The 14,931-nt window shown below is 40.8% G+C and overlaps 1 protein-coding gene across 19 annotated transcripts in view; it reads right to left on the bottom strand.

Annotated features, from left to right (window-relative positions):
- The window catches only part of apaf1 (apoptotic peptidase activating factor 1), a 216,482-nt gene that overhangs the window by 179,649 nt on the left and 21,902 nt on the right, over positions 1 to 14,931 (bottom strand). For all 19 annotated transcript variants that reach the window (XR_005944817.1, XR_005944818.1, XR_005944819.1 and 16 more), the window contains exons 4-7: positions 14,024 to 14,221; positions 7,874 to 8,057; positions 6,882 to 6,994; positions 507 to 638 (exon numbers count right to left, since the gene is read on the bottom strand). Coding sequence is in view for 11 of the 19 variants with exons in the window: in XM_041202763.1 (XP_041058697.1) it covers positions 507 to 638; positions 6,882 to 6,994; positions 7,874 to 8,057; positions 14,024 to 14,221 (627 nt within the window). In the remaining 8 variants the exon portion in view is untranslated. The remainder of the gene's footprint in view (positions 1 to 506; positions 639 to 6,881; positions 6,995 to 7,873; positions 8,058 to 14,023; positions 14,222 to 14,931) is intronic.

Here is a 14,931-nt window from a genome sequence, read left to right as displayed (position 1 = left end):
GCGTCTATATTAAAAGCTGCACAGGGAGACATACATTTCAAAGATATATCACCTCATGAATGATTTAAATCATCTAAAGCCTTTAAGTATTCTTACCACAAATTACAAATTGTCTTACTTCTTATACTAGATTCTAGATATGTAACTACAGTGCAGAAAGTAAGCATATTACAATGCTACAATGTCACAAGTAGCTGGAATTAGGTTTGGCTATATTAACATACAGGGTATTTCAAAGTTGAAATACAGATTTAACATACTGCCATTCAGTGGCAAGAATAAAAATTGCAGCAGCAAGGAAAAATAAATAACGGAATCCAGTACAGCATTGCAATTAACTGTTTTCTTTCAGCTCCACAATGTAAAAGTCCCAGGTACAACCTATCATTCTGACCATAGTTTCAGTCATGTCCATGCACACTTTCAATTCTCCTTGGTGCTTGTTTCTCAACTGTAAAGCAATCTGGGATGTTTTATATGTGCCAGCAGTCCATTAAGAGACTTACCTTTGCATTCCTGTACAATGCTGTGCGCTTGTTTTGGCAGTGAAGCCACCTTTGAGTTAACAAAACGTGCCAGTATTTCTAATCCCTTGTCATTGCTCAGACCACTTTGTACAGACATGGGGAAGTTATTACCTGCAGAACATTAAAAAAGTTTAATGAGCATTTTACTGCAGGTCGTACTTATCAAATTAGTAAAGCTAATTAGCAACATTGATAGCTACCAAGGTGATTCAACATTTCCAGTGATAACTGAGATTCTCATTCAATATCCACAGCATTAGAATGGTCATTCTCCATTTATTTTCTAATTTCCTCCTCTGAAGGTGGTAATTAATGCTGAGGCGCAGCTCTTTCTGTAGAGCCATCGTCCAGTACTCTATGGAGCCCTTGTAGAATCTTAGAAATCACAATGCAAGGGGCCATCAACTGAAGCTTTCAACTCTAATCTCATTTTATTATTTTTTCACAGCATCTTTTTTGTATTCTCTCTTTTTAAAAACTTTTCAACCCCCTTTTAAGCAGCCACTTACAGAACAGAATTCCAATATTCCTAGCATTATATTTTTTCCTGACCTTTTCACTGCACTCTTCTAACAGAATCCTGAAAGGTTAACTTTGCTATTGATTCACCAACTAGTGGAAATAATCTTTCACCATTCAAACTCTAAAGGCTCTTCAGCATTTTGAAAAAAAGCCCAAGATGGTGAAGTTTGCCATAGGAGATGGCTTTGGTCTTTGCAATGTTTAACAGCAGGAAAATGCAATTTGTTCAAAACCAGATATCTGATAGTACACTAGCTAGCCATTCCCCGTCTCCCTGGAGTCCTAAAACCCCGGAAGTAGAATGAGCTTCTGAAGTTTAGAAGAATAAGAAGTGCTCTCATTGAAATGTACAAAATTCTTCGCGAGCTTGAGAGGCTGTTTCTCCTGGCTAGAAAGCCTGGAACTATAAGTCAGAATCTCAGGATAAGGGTTTGTTCATTTAGGACTGGTGTGAGAAGAAATTTATTCACTCAGAGGGTTATGAATCTTTAGAATTCTCTACTCCAGAAAATACTGAATTATTGAGCATATCCTTTCTCCTTCATGTACTTATTTAGCTTCTCCTTAAGTACATCTATACCATACCTGACCTGCCTCACCTACTCCTTGAAGTACCAAGAGATAAAAACAAAAAACTGCGGATGATGGAAATCCAAAACAAAAACAGAAACAGAAATACCTGGAAAAACTCAGCAGGTCTGGCAGCATAGGCGGAGAAGAGCACAGTTGACGTTCCGAGTCCTCATGACCCTTGGGATCGTCAACTGTGCTCTTCGCTGCCGATGCTGCCAGACCTGCTGAGTTTTTCCAGGTACTTCTGTTTCTGTTTTTGCCTTAAATACCAAGTTCCCTATTGTAACCACTTTCTGGGTAAAGAAGTTTCTCCAGACACTAGAACTATTCTCACCTACAATTGGAACCAGTTTCTCTACTTCTGCTCCATCAAACCCTTTCATTACCTTAAAGATCTCTACCAGGTTACCCCTCAGTCTTCTTCCTAGAGAAAAAAGTGACCACGTCCTGTTCCTCAAAGGTATAACCTCTCGGTTTAGGTACTATTCAGCAAGTCATTAGTTTATCTTTTCCCTCTCCCACATGCACTGCATTCAGATAAAACCTCAAACTTGCTGTCAAAATAACAATGAACCAAATCATGCTTACCACTATTCATGCCCAAATCACACAGCAGCTTCAGTTAAGAGATGTACAGTTAAATTTGAAAATCCAAAAGACGCTGTCAGAGCTCTACAGTTTGTTTTGCAAAAATGAAGTATCTGCACAATAAACACGAACTAAGTTCACCACAGTAAGTTACTACATGCCCATTTCAGCCAAATACCCTTTTAATTACTGCCCATCAAATTCTCTGGCGCCGAAAATAATGTCATATAGAGTCTCATTTCTTCAAATTACTTGGAGGTTTTTTAAAAATTAAAGAAATTTTTCTACTTTTTCTTTGCCATTTTTCTCTTAATCCAATTTCTTTCCCTTTTTTCTCCTCTTTAATTCTTATATCTGATTTAATATTAAATTCTCCTAATCTAATTTATACTTCCTTATTTGTTTTCTTTCATTCATTTACAGGATGTAGGCTGGGCCAGCATTTATTGCCCATCCCTAATGGCCCTTGAGAAGGTGGTGGTGAGCTGCCTTCTTGAACCACTGCAGTCCCTGTAGTGTAGGTACACTCAGTGCTGTTAGGGAGGGAGTTCCAGGATTTTGACCCAGCGACAGTGAAGGAATGGCGATATATTATCAAGTCAGGATGGTGAGTGGCTTGGAGGGGAACTTCCAGGTGGTGTTGTTCCCACATATCTGCTGCCCTTTTTCTTCTATTTGGTAGTGGTCATGAGTTTGGAAGGTGCCGCTTAAGAAGCCTTGGCGAGTTTCTCCAGTTACCTTGTAGATGGTACACACTACTGCCACTGTGCGTCAGTGGTGAAGGGAGTGAACATTTGTGGAAGGGGTGCCAATCAAGCTGGTTGCCGCTTTGTCCTGGATGGTGTCAAGTTTCTTGAGCGTTGTGGAAGCTGCACCCATCCAGGCAAGTGAAGAGTATTCCCTCACACTCCTGACTTGTGCCATGTAGATGGTGGACAAGCTTTGGGGAGTCAGGAGGTGAGTTATTCGCCGCAGGATTCCTAGCCTCTGACCTGCTCTTGTAGCCACAGTATTTATATGGCTAGTCCAGTTCAGTTTCTAATTAACGGCAACACCAAGGATTTTGACAGTGAGGTATTCAGCAATAGAAATGCCATTGAATGTCATGGGGCGATAGCTAGATTCTCTCTTGTTGGAGATGTTCGTTGCCTGGCACTTGTGTGGTGCAAATTTTACTTGCGACTTGTCAGCCCAAGCCTGGATTTTGTCCAGGTCTTGCTGCATTTGGACATGGACTGCTTCAGTATCTGAGGAGTCACAAATGGTGCTGAATGTTGGACAATCATCAGTGAACATCCCCACTTCTGATCTTTTGAAGGAAGATCAGTCATTGATGAAGCAGCTGAACATAGTTGGGCCTAGGACACTACCCTGAGGAACTCCTGCATGATGTCCTGGAACTGTGATGATTGACCTCCAACAACCACAACCACCTTCCTTTGTGCTATGTATGACTCCAACTACTGGTGAGTTTTCCCTTGAAGTCACTCTCACCTCACCTGCACTGCTCATTAAACAATCTTCAATCTGATTGTTTAAGGAGATAAACTATTGCTTGACCTCTTGATTCAGATCCCGGGTGCAGGACAGAGGCTGCATCGTGGTATACATCTCACATCCAGCAACTTGCAGTGCAATATCATGGAGATTAAACAGGTATGGCTAAGCCGAACAAACAATGGATGCCATTCACTGACCAGTTTCTGCAAATTCTGGTCTTTTGATTACATTTTGTATATGTACAATACCTTATAGCGATTTGTGTACATGGACACTTGAATCAACATCACCACAGCTCTTTCTCTCTTACCATTAAGAAAATATCCCAATTTTCCAAATATTCCATAGAACCAAAGTGGATGAACACACTTCCCCACAATCTCACCAATCAGGGATCCATCTTGTTATCCCTATCTCCCAACCAACTACCCACCCATGTCACAAAGCTAAGCATCAATTCCAGTATCTAGTATATTGAGATGGATAGAAAACTGGTTGGCAGACAGGAAACAAAGAGTAGGAATAAAAGGGTCTTTTTCCAAATGGCAGGCAGTGCCTAGTGGGTTACTGCAGGAATCGGTGCCAAGACCCCAGCTATTCCCAATAGATATTAATTTACATGAGGGAATTAAATGTAATATCTCCAAATTTGCAGGTGACACAAAGCTGGGTGGGAGGGTGAGCAGTGAGGAGGTTGCAGAGATGCTTCAGTTTGATTTGGATGAGCTGAATGAGTGGGCAAATACATGGCAGATGCAATATAATGTGGATAAATGTGAGGTTATCCACTTTGGTAGTAAAAACACGAAGACAGATTATTACCTGAATGGCTATAAATTGAGAGAGGGGAATGTACAACGAGACCTGGGTGTCCTCATACACCAGTCGCTGAAGGTAAGCATGCAGGTGCAGCAGGCAGTAAAGAAGGCAAATGGTATGTTGGCCTTCATAGCGAGAGGATTCGAGTACAGGAGCAGGGATGTTTTGCTGCAATTATACACGGCCTTGGTGGACCATACCTGGAATAGTGTGTGCAGTTTTGGTCTCCTTATCTGAGGAATGATGTTCTTGCTATAGAGGTAGTGCAGCGAAGGTTTGCCAGGCTGATTCCTGGGTTTGCGGGACTGCCATATGAGGAGAGATTGGGTCGGTTAGGATTATATTCGCTGGAGTTCAGAAGAATGAGCGGTGATCTCATAGAAACCTATGAAATTTTAACAGGACTAGAGAGGGTCAATGTAGGAAGGATGTTCCCGATGGTGGGGGAGTCCAGAGCCAGGGTTCGCAGTCTGAGGATATGGGGTAGACCATTTTGTACTGAGGTGAGGAGGAATTTCTTCACCCAGACAGCAGTGAGCCTGTGGAATTTGCTACCACAGAAAGTAGTTGAGGCCAAAACATTGTATGTTTTCAAGGAGTTAGATATAGCTCTTGGGGCAAAAGGGATCAAAGGATATGGGGAGAAAGCGGGAGCAGGCTACTGAGTTGGATGATCAGTTGTGATCATAATGAATGGTGGAGCAGGCTTGAAGGGCCGAATGGTCTACTCCTGCTCCTATTTTCTATGTTTCTATGTCATCTAACAACACTCCCTTATCCACTATGCCAGTAACCTCAAAATATTCACCAGGATTCATCAACCACAACTTATCCTTCACAAACTCATGCTGACTCTCCTTGATTTCTCTTGTATTTGATAATAGATTCCAGTAACTTACCCATAATATACTGACAGGGTGTAGTTATAGTACCTGCCTTCCCCCTCCATCTCTTTTTAAATAATACACTTATGTTTGCAATCTTCCAATCAAAAAGGCAAAATTGCAGAATCAAGGGGGTCTTGGAAAATTATGGCTAATGCACCTGCAACTTCCTCATCTATTTAATATCCTCGGGTGAAAACGATCAGGCCCTGAAGAATTTTCTACCTTAAATGCTGTTATTTTCACCATTACCATTTTTAAAAAAAACTTTTATTAAATCCATTAAATTCCTCCTTTTGGCTTATTTTTAGTTTCCCTTGTACTGGTGGCACTTTGTCCTTTTATTGCACTGTAAAAACGGATACGAAGTACTCATTTAATAGGTCTGCTATTTTCTTATCCATTATGAGCTTGTCTATACCTTTCTTTAATGGACCATTCTTATTCTCTTACAAAAATTTTGCTGTTAGCTCTGATATCACTTGAATTTTTTTTTCAAATTCCCGTTTTGTACACATTACTTTCTTGGCAGCTCCTTTTTTTCAGTATGGTTTTCACAGTCTGCTGGATTTCTACTCTTCCTTGCAAGTCTTTTCCTTTAGCTGGATTCTGTCCTTGATCCCATAGTTAACCAACAACGGTGGACCAATCTAAGTGGAGCCTTCGTCTTTTAAGGAAATATCCTAGTTTTGCACCAAATAATTCTTTAAATACTCCCCACTGTCTATGACCATCTCATAAAGCCCATGACGAAGCATGAAAATAAGCTGTGTTCAATTGCAATCCATACCCCATCTAATCTGAAGGAAGACCTTGATCAGTTCATTCCCATTCATCTCTTCAATATAGAAACATTTCCTACAAGATAACCCACAAGAATGGATCACAGTCTTAGAAAAAAATGGTCAAGTCCCAATCACAGAAAATGGCCTAGTCTAAACAGCAAGATTGCAGATAAAAGCCTCAAGATCTGGAACAGATAAACCCGTAAAAGGCGAATGCCGACATAAATTACTCCCTTCAGCTTCAAGTATATCACTGCCTGCTTTGAGCTATATGCATTTCTATCTTGATAGCAAATACAGAAAGATTTGGCTGCCAGATAACAAAACAAGAACGAGAAGAAATACAAAGATCAGTGCATGGAGAAGCAGCAGTTACCAGGGAACACTGCTATGCCTTCTGGTTATGCCTTTCTGCCAGACTTCTAGACAATTCATCTGGAGACCAGTAGGACCATTAGAAACCACTCTGTTCTCCAATATTCATCCACAAGCTGTTGGCCATACACATCTTCAAAACTCTCAATATTTAAATGTGTAAAGCAACTTAATTAGCTTGAGCATATACATAAATCAAATAAACAAACTTTTTACAACTTTGTTCTTTAAAACTTAAACAAGTTTGGAAGAGCCACAAATTACAGGATCTGTGAAAAACAATTATTTTAGGAATAAAACCTCATTACCTGTAACTGCTTCAGTGATGTTCTTATCTCTGCTGGTGATTAGAACACGACATTGAACATCAAAACACTTCAGCACCCAGCTGTCCCAAACATCATCCAGAACTAAAAGCGATCTAAATTAGATTAAAAAGAGAACTTCAGGGTGTGCAGAATGCTTCACACCCAATTAATTGCTTTAAGCTGTGACAGTTATTAATTACATTGGAAAGAAACAGATTTAACAAGTGTAGCTTTCTAGATGTACATTGTCTTCTAATAACAACAAAAAGGTAAGTTGCTCTTCATCCTCTCCAACTTTGATGTATTACCTATTGATGCCACATATTTTTTTCTGAGAAATGCATTTAGTAAACACCGGCACATCAGAACACAAATGCTTTTAAACCAGTTTTTTACTCTGGAATTTATTTATAGTCGTAATGTACACATTTCATAGTTGGTTCTAGCTGTTTTGGTGAAGCATAGTGAAGTGTGTCAGTACTGAGCAATGGAACACTTCTGCGCTGCCTATATTTAGTGCCAACATTAAGTTGTTCCAGATTAGACAAAATACAGGTTCAAGCCAACTGAGCTCAAAAAAATACACAATAAATCAACTCAACTTTCTATAACAGAGTCTTTCTCAAATGGAATAGTAGATTCTAAGCATTTCTGTACTATGGATGAGGAGCTAGGTTGTGACTAATCAGGTTCATAACACTATGATTCATTGTCAGTAAACAACTTTCATCCCATTATTGTCAGCCAGATTCAAACCCAGATCCCAGAGCTGAAGGAAAGTGAGCTAAGCCATTGCATCAATCGTTCTGTTCCCAAATCAATCTACATAAAATAATCTAAAGTCTATTTTTGCACCAGACAAAGCACATTATCCAATAATTTACCTGCACTTAACATTTTATTAGTGATGTATACTAGGTTGCTTAGAACAAAATACATGCCAGATTTCAACTCATGTTTTCACACAAAAAATATATTTTCATCTCACCTACCTGGGGTATTTACGTGCCATCAAGAAACGGAGTCGGTCTCTGGCTTCCTCAGTGTTAAGAGGCGGACTTGGATAAGTATGGGATCCCTGGTTAAGTCGACTGCAGAGATTCTGCAGTTTAACAAGAATACCTGCACGATCCTGTTTTCCAACTGCTACCCAGTGCACTCCTCCAGGAAAACATTCTGCCAAATTACAGTTCCAAAAGATTGAATCAAATTACTGAACATGTCAAAGAAAAGTCTAACAATGCTGCAGAAGTATGTATCAATTGAAATTTTACACTTGAATATTAACAATGGTAATAATGCATTTGCTTATTTAGGAAATGACACTCCATGTATGGTCCGGTTTTCAAGCAAAACTTTTCCCATCAACAGTAACAGCACATAAGTTACATATTGAGTATTTTTCTTCTCTCTTCAAGCAGGTTTCCATTAATACATCCACCAAAGCCACAACTGTTCTGAACCACATAATTCTTCAGGTAAGGGGGGTCAGCACGGTGGGGCAGCACTACAAACAAGCTCACTTTATCCTCACTCAGCATCATAAGCACAACAAATGAGGGTTTCTAGAAGTAAATTATGTTTGATCAACAATTGTTTAGCTACTTTGTTCTTCCTCTCATCCCTATAACTTCCAAAATATTTACGCTGTAAGCCTAAATTCCAGTGTCCATGATTCATCTATGGCAATTTCATCCATGTAGTGTTTCCTGGGGGGAGGCCTTGTGGTAGCGTCCCTACCTCTAGGCCAGAAGATCTGGGTTCAAGTCCCACTTCAGGATTTGATAGCCATAGAAGGTGCATTCATAAAGTGGCCAAACCGATTGCTTATCAGCCTGTAAATCCTTCCAGTACACCTGATGGCAGGCAGTAAGAGTAGAAGAGTTTTCCAGTCAGCCACACTGCAGAAGGAAATAGCAAACCATTGCAGTACTATGCCAAGCATAATCATGGACCAATCCAATGAAAGTCCTTGTCCCAATGGAAGTCCATGGTCGCCAACGCCCTCTTAGGGCATGGTACTTGAAGGAGGAGGAATGTATCCTGGAGTAAGTGGCAGGTACAGGCTGCAAGCATCCCTTCCACCTCATGGATGTCAAGGCACAGACCATTTTGCTGAGAAAAACAAACAGTGGAAGACCCCAGTGTGAAGGCCAAGCTGCAGCAATCCACCTGACCTATTCAAAGGCCACTGACTCCTCCTTTCTACTCCTTGTTAAATCCTGTTACATGTGTGAACATAAGATACCATGTAAAGCTCCTCTGCTGCACTGGTGTCAGGAGACGGAGTGTTGGCTAACCTTTGTCACCAAATGGAAACCCTATGACTTGCCTTTGATTTTGAAAGGCACCTGGCACACTAGACTGCGGCAACATAAATGAGTCACATCAATTCCCTGAATACTTGGCATGAACGAGATCTAAGTTGTGTCTGTAGTTGCAAATCAATTGAATATTCAATAAGTAAAATCCCTTTGGGTTAATTAAATGATGAGAGTTCACATTTGACCTCATATCGTAACACCTGTGCAGTGAAGGGCTCTTGAAAAACCTTCAATGCTATAAAAATTCTTTCACTCAACTGCCTGGCACAATGATCAAAGCAGATGAATTGAGATACCATAACACAGAAAACATTGGACACTTGTCTTATGCAACAATGCAGTCCTATTGGCATGTTTAAATGCTTTCTAACTGCTACCCAAAACTGGGCTGTCAAATATCTTCAGTATCAAAATGCTCAACACATTTTCATTTGGGATGTTGCAGTGTTGAGATTGAGAAATGTGTGCACGGTTTTTTGTGCAGCCACTTTGTGGGTGTTTTTACACTAGGATTTCAGTGAAGTGTAATGGTGGGTGTGTGAAATCTTTCACATCAGTGCAATTACAGATTCCGTTCTTCCAGAATGTTGTTGAAATCCATCTCATTTTGAGTCAAATAAGCCGAGAGCTATATTTTGGTGTCTGCAAGTAAATTGCTATTGTGGTGTCAGTGGGAGCAATTTAAGGCAATGAGCTAAAGACATTAAGGTGCATTGGCCTATGTGAAATAAGTTTATGTATTGCTACCAATATACTAAAATCAGTCTAATGACATTATTATTACTATTATTAACAAGGAGTTGCAATGCAATTACAAAGCTGTTAACACTTGCACATGATCCAAGAACTGTGTTTTACCATTTAATAATGAACACACCTTAGCCATTAGGCTAGGTTTCAAAGATCAAACATTCCCTACATTCCAGAGCAAAGATTGGGAGAGGGTCAGAACTACATTGAGACACATTGCCCACAACTTTAATATAGGATGTGCCTAGTCAGGTGTCAGCGACGGCTCAGTAGGTAGCAATACGTTGCAGAACCTACCTGGGAACAGGCTATTTTAGATCTAGTAATGTGTAATGAGATGGGATTAATAAGGGATATCATAGTTAGGAGATAGCGATCACAACATGGTAGAATTTCAAATTCAGTTTGAAGGCAAGCAACTCGGATCTCAAACCAGTGTTCTCAACTTAAATAAGGGCAATTACAGAGGTATGAAGAAAGAGTTGTCTAAAGTGGGCTAGGAAAATAGACTAAGGAGGAGATCAGTGAATGAGCAGTGGCAGACATTTAAGCAGATACTTAATACCGCTCAGCAAAAATTTATCCCAGTCAAAAAGAGGACTCAATGAGAAGGATGAACTGCCGTGGTTAACAAAGGTGGTCAAAGAAAGTATCCAGTCAAAAACTAAGGCATACAAATCAGTGAAAACTAGTGGTAGGCCAGAGGATTAGGAATTTTTTTTTTAGGAACCAGCAGCGGATGACTAAAAAGCTAATAAAGGAGGGAGAAAATTGATTATGAAAGTAAATTGGCAAGAAATGTAAAAACAAACAGCAAGAACTTCTACAGGTATATTAAAAGAAAGAGAGTGGCTAAAATGAGCATGGGACCCTTAGATGATGCGACTGGAGAATTGATAACAGGGAAATGGCAGATAATTTAAACGAGTATTTTACATCGGTCTTCTCAGTGGAGGACTCCATAAACATCCCAAAGATATCAGATATAGAAGGAGCTAACGGGATGAAAGATCTTGTACCAGTCTCTATCACGAGGGACAAAGTATTTGACAAACTAATGGGACTAAAGGCAGACAAGTCGACAGGACCTGAAGGCCTTCATCCAAGAGTTTTAAAGGAAGTGGCTGCAGAGATAGTGGGGGCATTGGTCGAAACATTTCAGACCTCATTGGATTCCGGGATGGTCCCAGCGGATTGGAAAACTGCTAATGTGACGCCCCTGTTCAAGAAGGAAGGGAGACAAAAAGCAGGAAGCCGTCGGCGAGTCAGCTTAACATCTGTCATTAGGAAAATGCTAGAGTCCATTATTAAGGAAGAAATAGCAGGACATTTAGAAAAGCTTAACACAATCGAACGGAATCAACATGGTTTTGTGAACGGAGAATCATGTTTGACAAATTTGCTAGAGTTCTTTGAGGATATAACAAACAGAGTTAATAAAGGGGAAACTGTAGATGTAGTGTATTTGGATTTCTAAAAGGCATTCGATAAGGTGCCACATAAAAGGTTATTGCACAATAGAGGAGCTCACGGTATTGGGAGTACTGTGTTAGCATGGATTGAGGATTGGTTCACACAGAAGACAGAGTCAGGATTAATGGGTCTTTTCTGGGTTGGAAAGACGTAACTCATGGAGTGCCACAAGGATCAGTCCTAGGGCATCAATTATTTACTATCTATATTAATGACTTGGAGGAGGGAGCAGAATGTAACGTATCCAAATTTGCTGACGATACAAAATTAGGTGGGAAGACATGTTGTGATGAGGAATCTGAAACAGGATATAGATAGGTTGAGTGAGTGGGCAAAAACTTAGCAGATGGAATTTAATGTAGGAAAGTGTGAGGTCATGCACTTTAGTTGGAAGAATCAAAAGGCAGACTAATATTTAAATGGAGAGAGACTCCAAAAAAGTTCAGCACAGAGGGATCTAGGTGTTCTTGTGCGTGAAACACAAGAAGTTAGCATGCAGATGCAACAAGTAATTAAGAAGGCAACTGGAATTTTGGCCTGTATTGCTAGGCAGTTCGAGTTTAAAAATAGGGAAGTTTTGCTACTACTGTACAGGGTGTTGGTGAGGCTGCACCTGGAGTACTGTGTACAGTTTTGGTCCCTGTATTTAAGAAAGGATATACTGGCATTGGAGGCAGTTCAAAAGAGATGCGCTAGGCTGATTCCTGGGATGAAGGGGTTGACTTATCAAGAGCGGCTAAACAGATTAGGCCTTTATTCATTAAAGTTTAGACGAGTGAGGGGTGATCTTAGTAAAATGTACAAGATTCTGAGGGGGCTTGACAGGGTAGAGGTTGAAAAGATTTTCCACTAGCGTGGGAATCTTGAACTAGGGGACATAGTTCACAAAATAAGGGAACACTCATTTAAAACTGAGACGTGAAGGAATTTCTTCCCTCGGAGGGTAGTGAATGTCTGGGATTCTCTACTCCAGAGAATCGTGGAGGCTAGATCACTGAAAGAATTTAAAGAGGAAGTAGATAGATCTTTGAAATATTGGGGAGTTGAGGGCTATGGGAAGCTGGCACGAAAGAGGAGTTGAGGCCTGGGGCAGATCAGCCATGATTTTATTGAATGGTGGGGCAGGCTTGAGGGGCCGAATCGCATACTCCTGCTCCTAGTTCTTATATTCTTATTCTTGCCTCTTAGTCAGAAGTTTCAAAGCTGATACTCCATTATAGCACTGAGGAAGCGCTGCTCTATTAAAGGCACCATCTTTCAGATGAGATGTGAAACCAAGGCCCTGTCAGCCCACTTGGATGGTAAAATGTCCTACTATTTATAAGAGGAACAGGGAAGGTCGCCCCAATTTATCCTTCAATCAGCATCACAAAAACAGATATCTGGCCTTATCACATTGCTGGTCATGGGAGCTTGCTGTGGCAAATTGGCTGTCATGATTTCTACATTGCAACAGTACATCATCAAAACAGCTAACCCTCATTTAGCACTCCTAGCATGTTCCGAAAAAATGGCGGGCTAAACAAAAAACCAGGCAAAATGAAACTCACTTGACCATAAGAAAGCAAATAATAAGGTTGGGGTGTGCTCCTGACCTGTAATTTTTACATTAAAAACTTATTGGCTGCCATGAACTTAACTGGCCCAAAAATAATCTTTCTACTTACTACTCACCTCCCACTTACCCCTTCCCACCTCCCTCTCGTAACATCCCGCCACAATGTTTGCTGCCCCTCCTGCTCTCTCCAGCCAAGGGGGAAGCAGGAAGGGGATTGGGAGAGGGAAGAAGTGAGCTGGAGATTGCGAAGGGGTCGGGAGAGGCAGAGAGTGGGAAGAAGCAAGGGTGTCGATAGAGAGGCGGTGAGCGAGAGGCAATGAATGAAACAGAGAGGACAGTGAGTGGGAGGAAAGGTGTCAGGAGAAGGTTGGTGAGTGGAGGGAGTGGGAAGTCAGGAGAGAAAAGCAGCAAGTGAGGGGGTCGGGAAAGGGACGACAAGCAGGATGCAGTGAGGGGGGGAGGGAGAGGGAAGCGGCAAATGGGAGTGAGGAGGCTGGGAGATAGTAAACAGGCGGGAACGAGGGGGTTTCATGGGGGGGGACTGCGAAGGGGAGATAGTGAGAGGGGTCAGGAAGTGACAAGAAGTGCTTAAAAAATACAGACTGGACATGTGCAGTTACAACAAGGTTCTTGGCACATGCGCGTCACTGTGGGCATACCTACACCACATGGACTGCAGCGGTTCAAGAAGGCAGCTCACCACCAAGGGCAATTATGGATGGGCCATGAAAGATGGCCTAGCCAGCGATGCCCATGTCCCATGAATGAATAAATAAAAACCAAGCTAAAAAGAAAGACAGGCTAACGCCGGTGCTATTCAACTAAGTTCCCTAATTTATAAACAGTGCTCAAAACAAAAACGCTCTATCAGAACATGTTTTAAATGGGGGTGGGGGGTGGTGTTGGATATCTAAATATTAGTTATAAAGTGCTTTGGAGTGTCCTGTGGTCATGAAATATTTATATAAATGTGTTTTTTTTTTAAAAAGAGGCAGTAAAACTTAAAAAGTGTGATATTTCTCAGCAACAACACTTACCAGTTATAACTCTGTGATTCCTTAGGGCTTCGGCTGCTAATACTGACTTCCCACAACCTGCCATCCCATATATAGTGATCCATCCAGCATATTCTTCCAGTTTATAGAGTGCATTTCGAATGGATTGTACAATCTCTGGCCGATCAACAAACACAACAGGGCGCTGAGGTACACCACCTTCACAAAGTATAGTTTGAACTGGAAAAGAATCAGACAAAATTAGATATTCTCTTTATACAGATCACTGATATGGCAAAATTAAGTACCAGTCAATTGTTGGAACACCCCAAACATATATTGATTTCAGATGCAATTGTTATTTCTGCTGTTTCTTTCACTTTTAGCACATATCTGAATTTAATGACATGGTTATATGCCCGTTTGGTGTTCGGAACAAAAATTGCTTAATTAGTGAAGAGCCTGAATGATGGTAGAAGAAGTCAATCTGGTGGCTCTCTCTATACATAATATAAATGTGTTTCATTCAAGGATCCAAAGTGAAATTTTGCAATATCAACAGAAAATGCTGGAAATACTCAGCAGGTCTAGCAGCATCTGTGGACGGAGAAACAGCTGGCGCTTCAAATTGTTAACCTTTCATTTGAAAGGTTGGTAATTTATTTATTTTTTTTTACACAGAATTGCATACCAATCCATTCTGTCAGATGATGTAGTTTCCTTCCTGAAGGCACTTATCTACTAACAGTTAACTAGTAGTCAGGGAGACAAGGCGAACGAAAAATGAACAGAATCAACATCCGAAGATGAGCAAGAAAAGGCAAATAGCATAACCTCTGGATTGATACCAATATCACCAAAGATCTGGTGAGCAACCCGACAGTAGAACCTCCAGAGTTCGACCTCCTTCAAAAACCTTCCTCTCTATGTAAAGACATCACATCTCCTCC

The sequence above is a fragment of the Carcharodon carcharias genome, chromosome 13 (assembly GCF_017639515.1).
Source record: "Carcharodon carcharias isolate sCarCar2 chromosome 13, sCarCar2.pri, whole genome shotgun sequence".
In the NCBI taxonomy this organism is placed as follows: domain Eukaryota; kingdom Metazoa; phylum Chordata; class Chondrichthyes; order Lamniformes; family Lamnidae; genus Carcharodon; species Carcharodon carcharias.
This window is presented reverse-complemented; position numbering and strand designations above follow the sequence as displayed.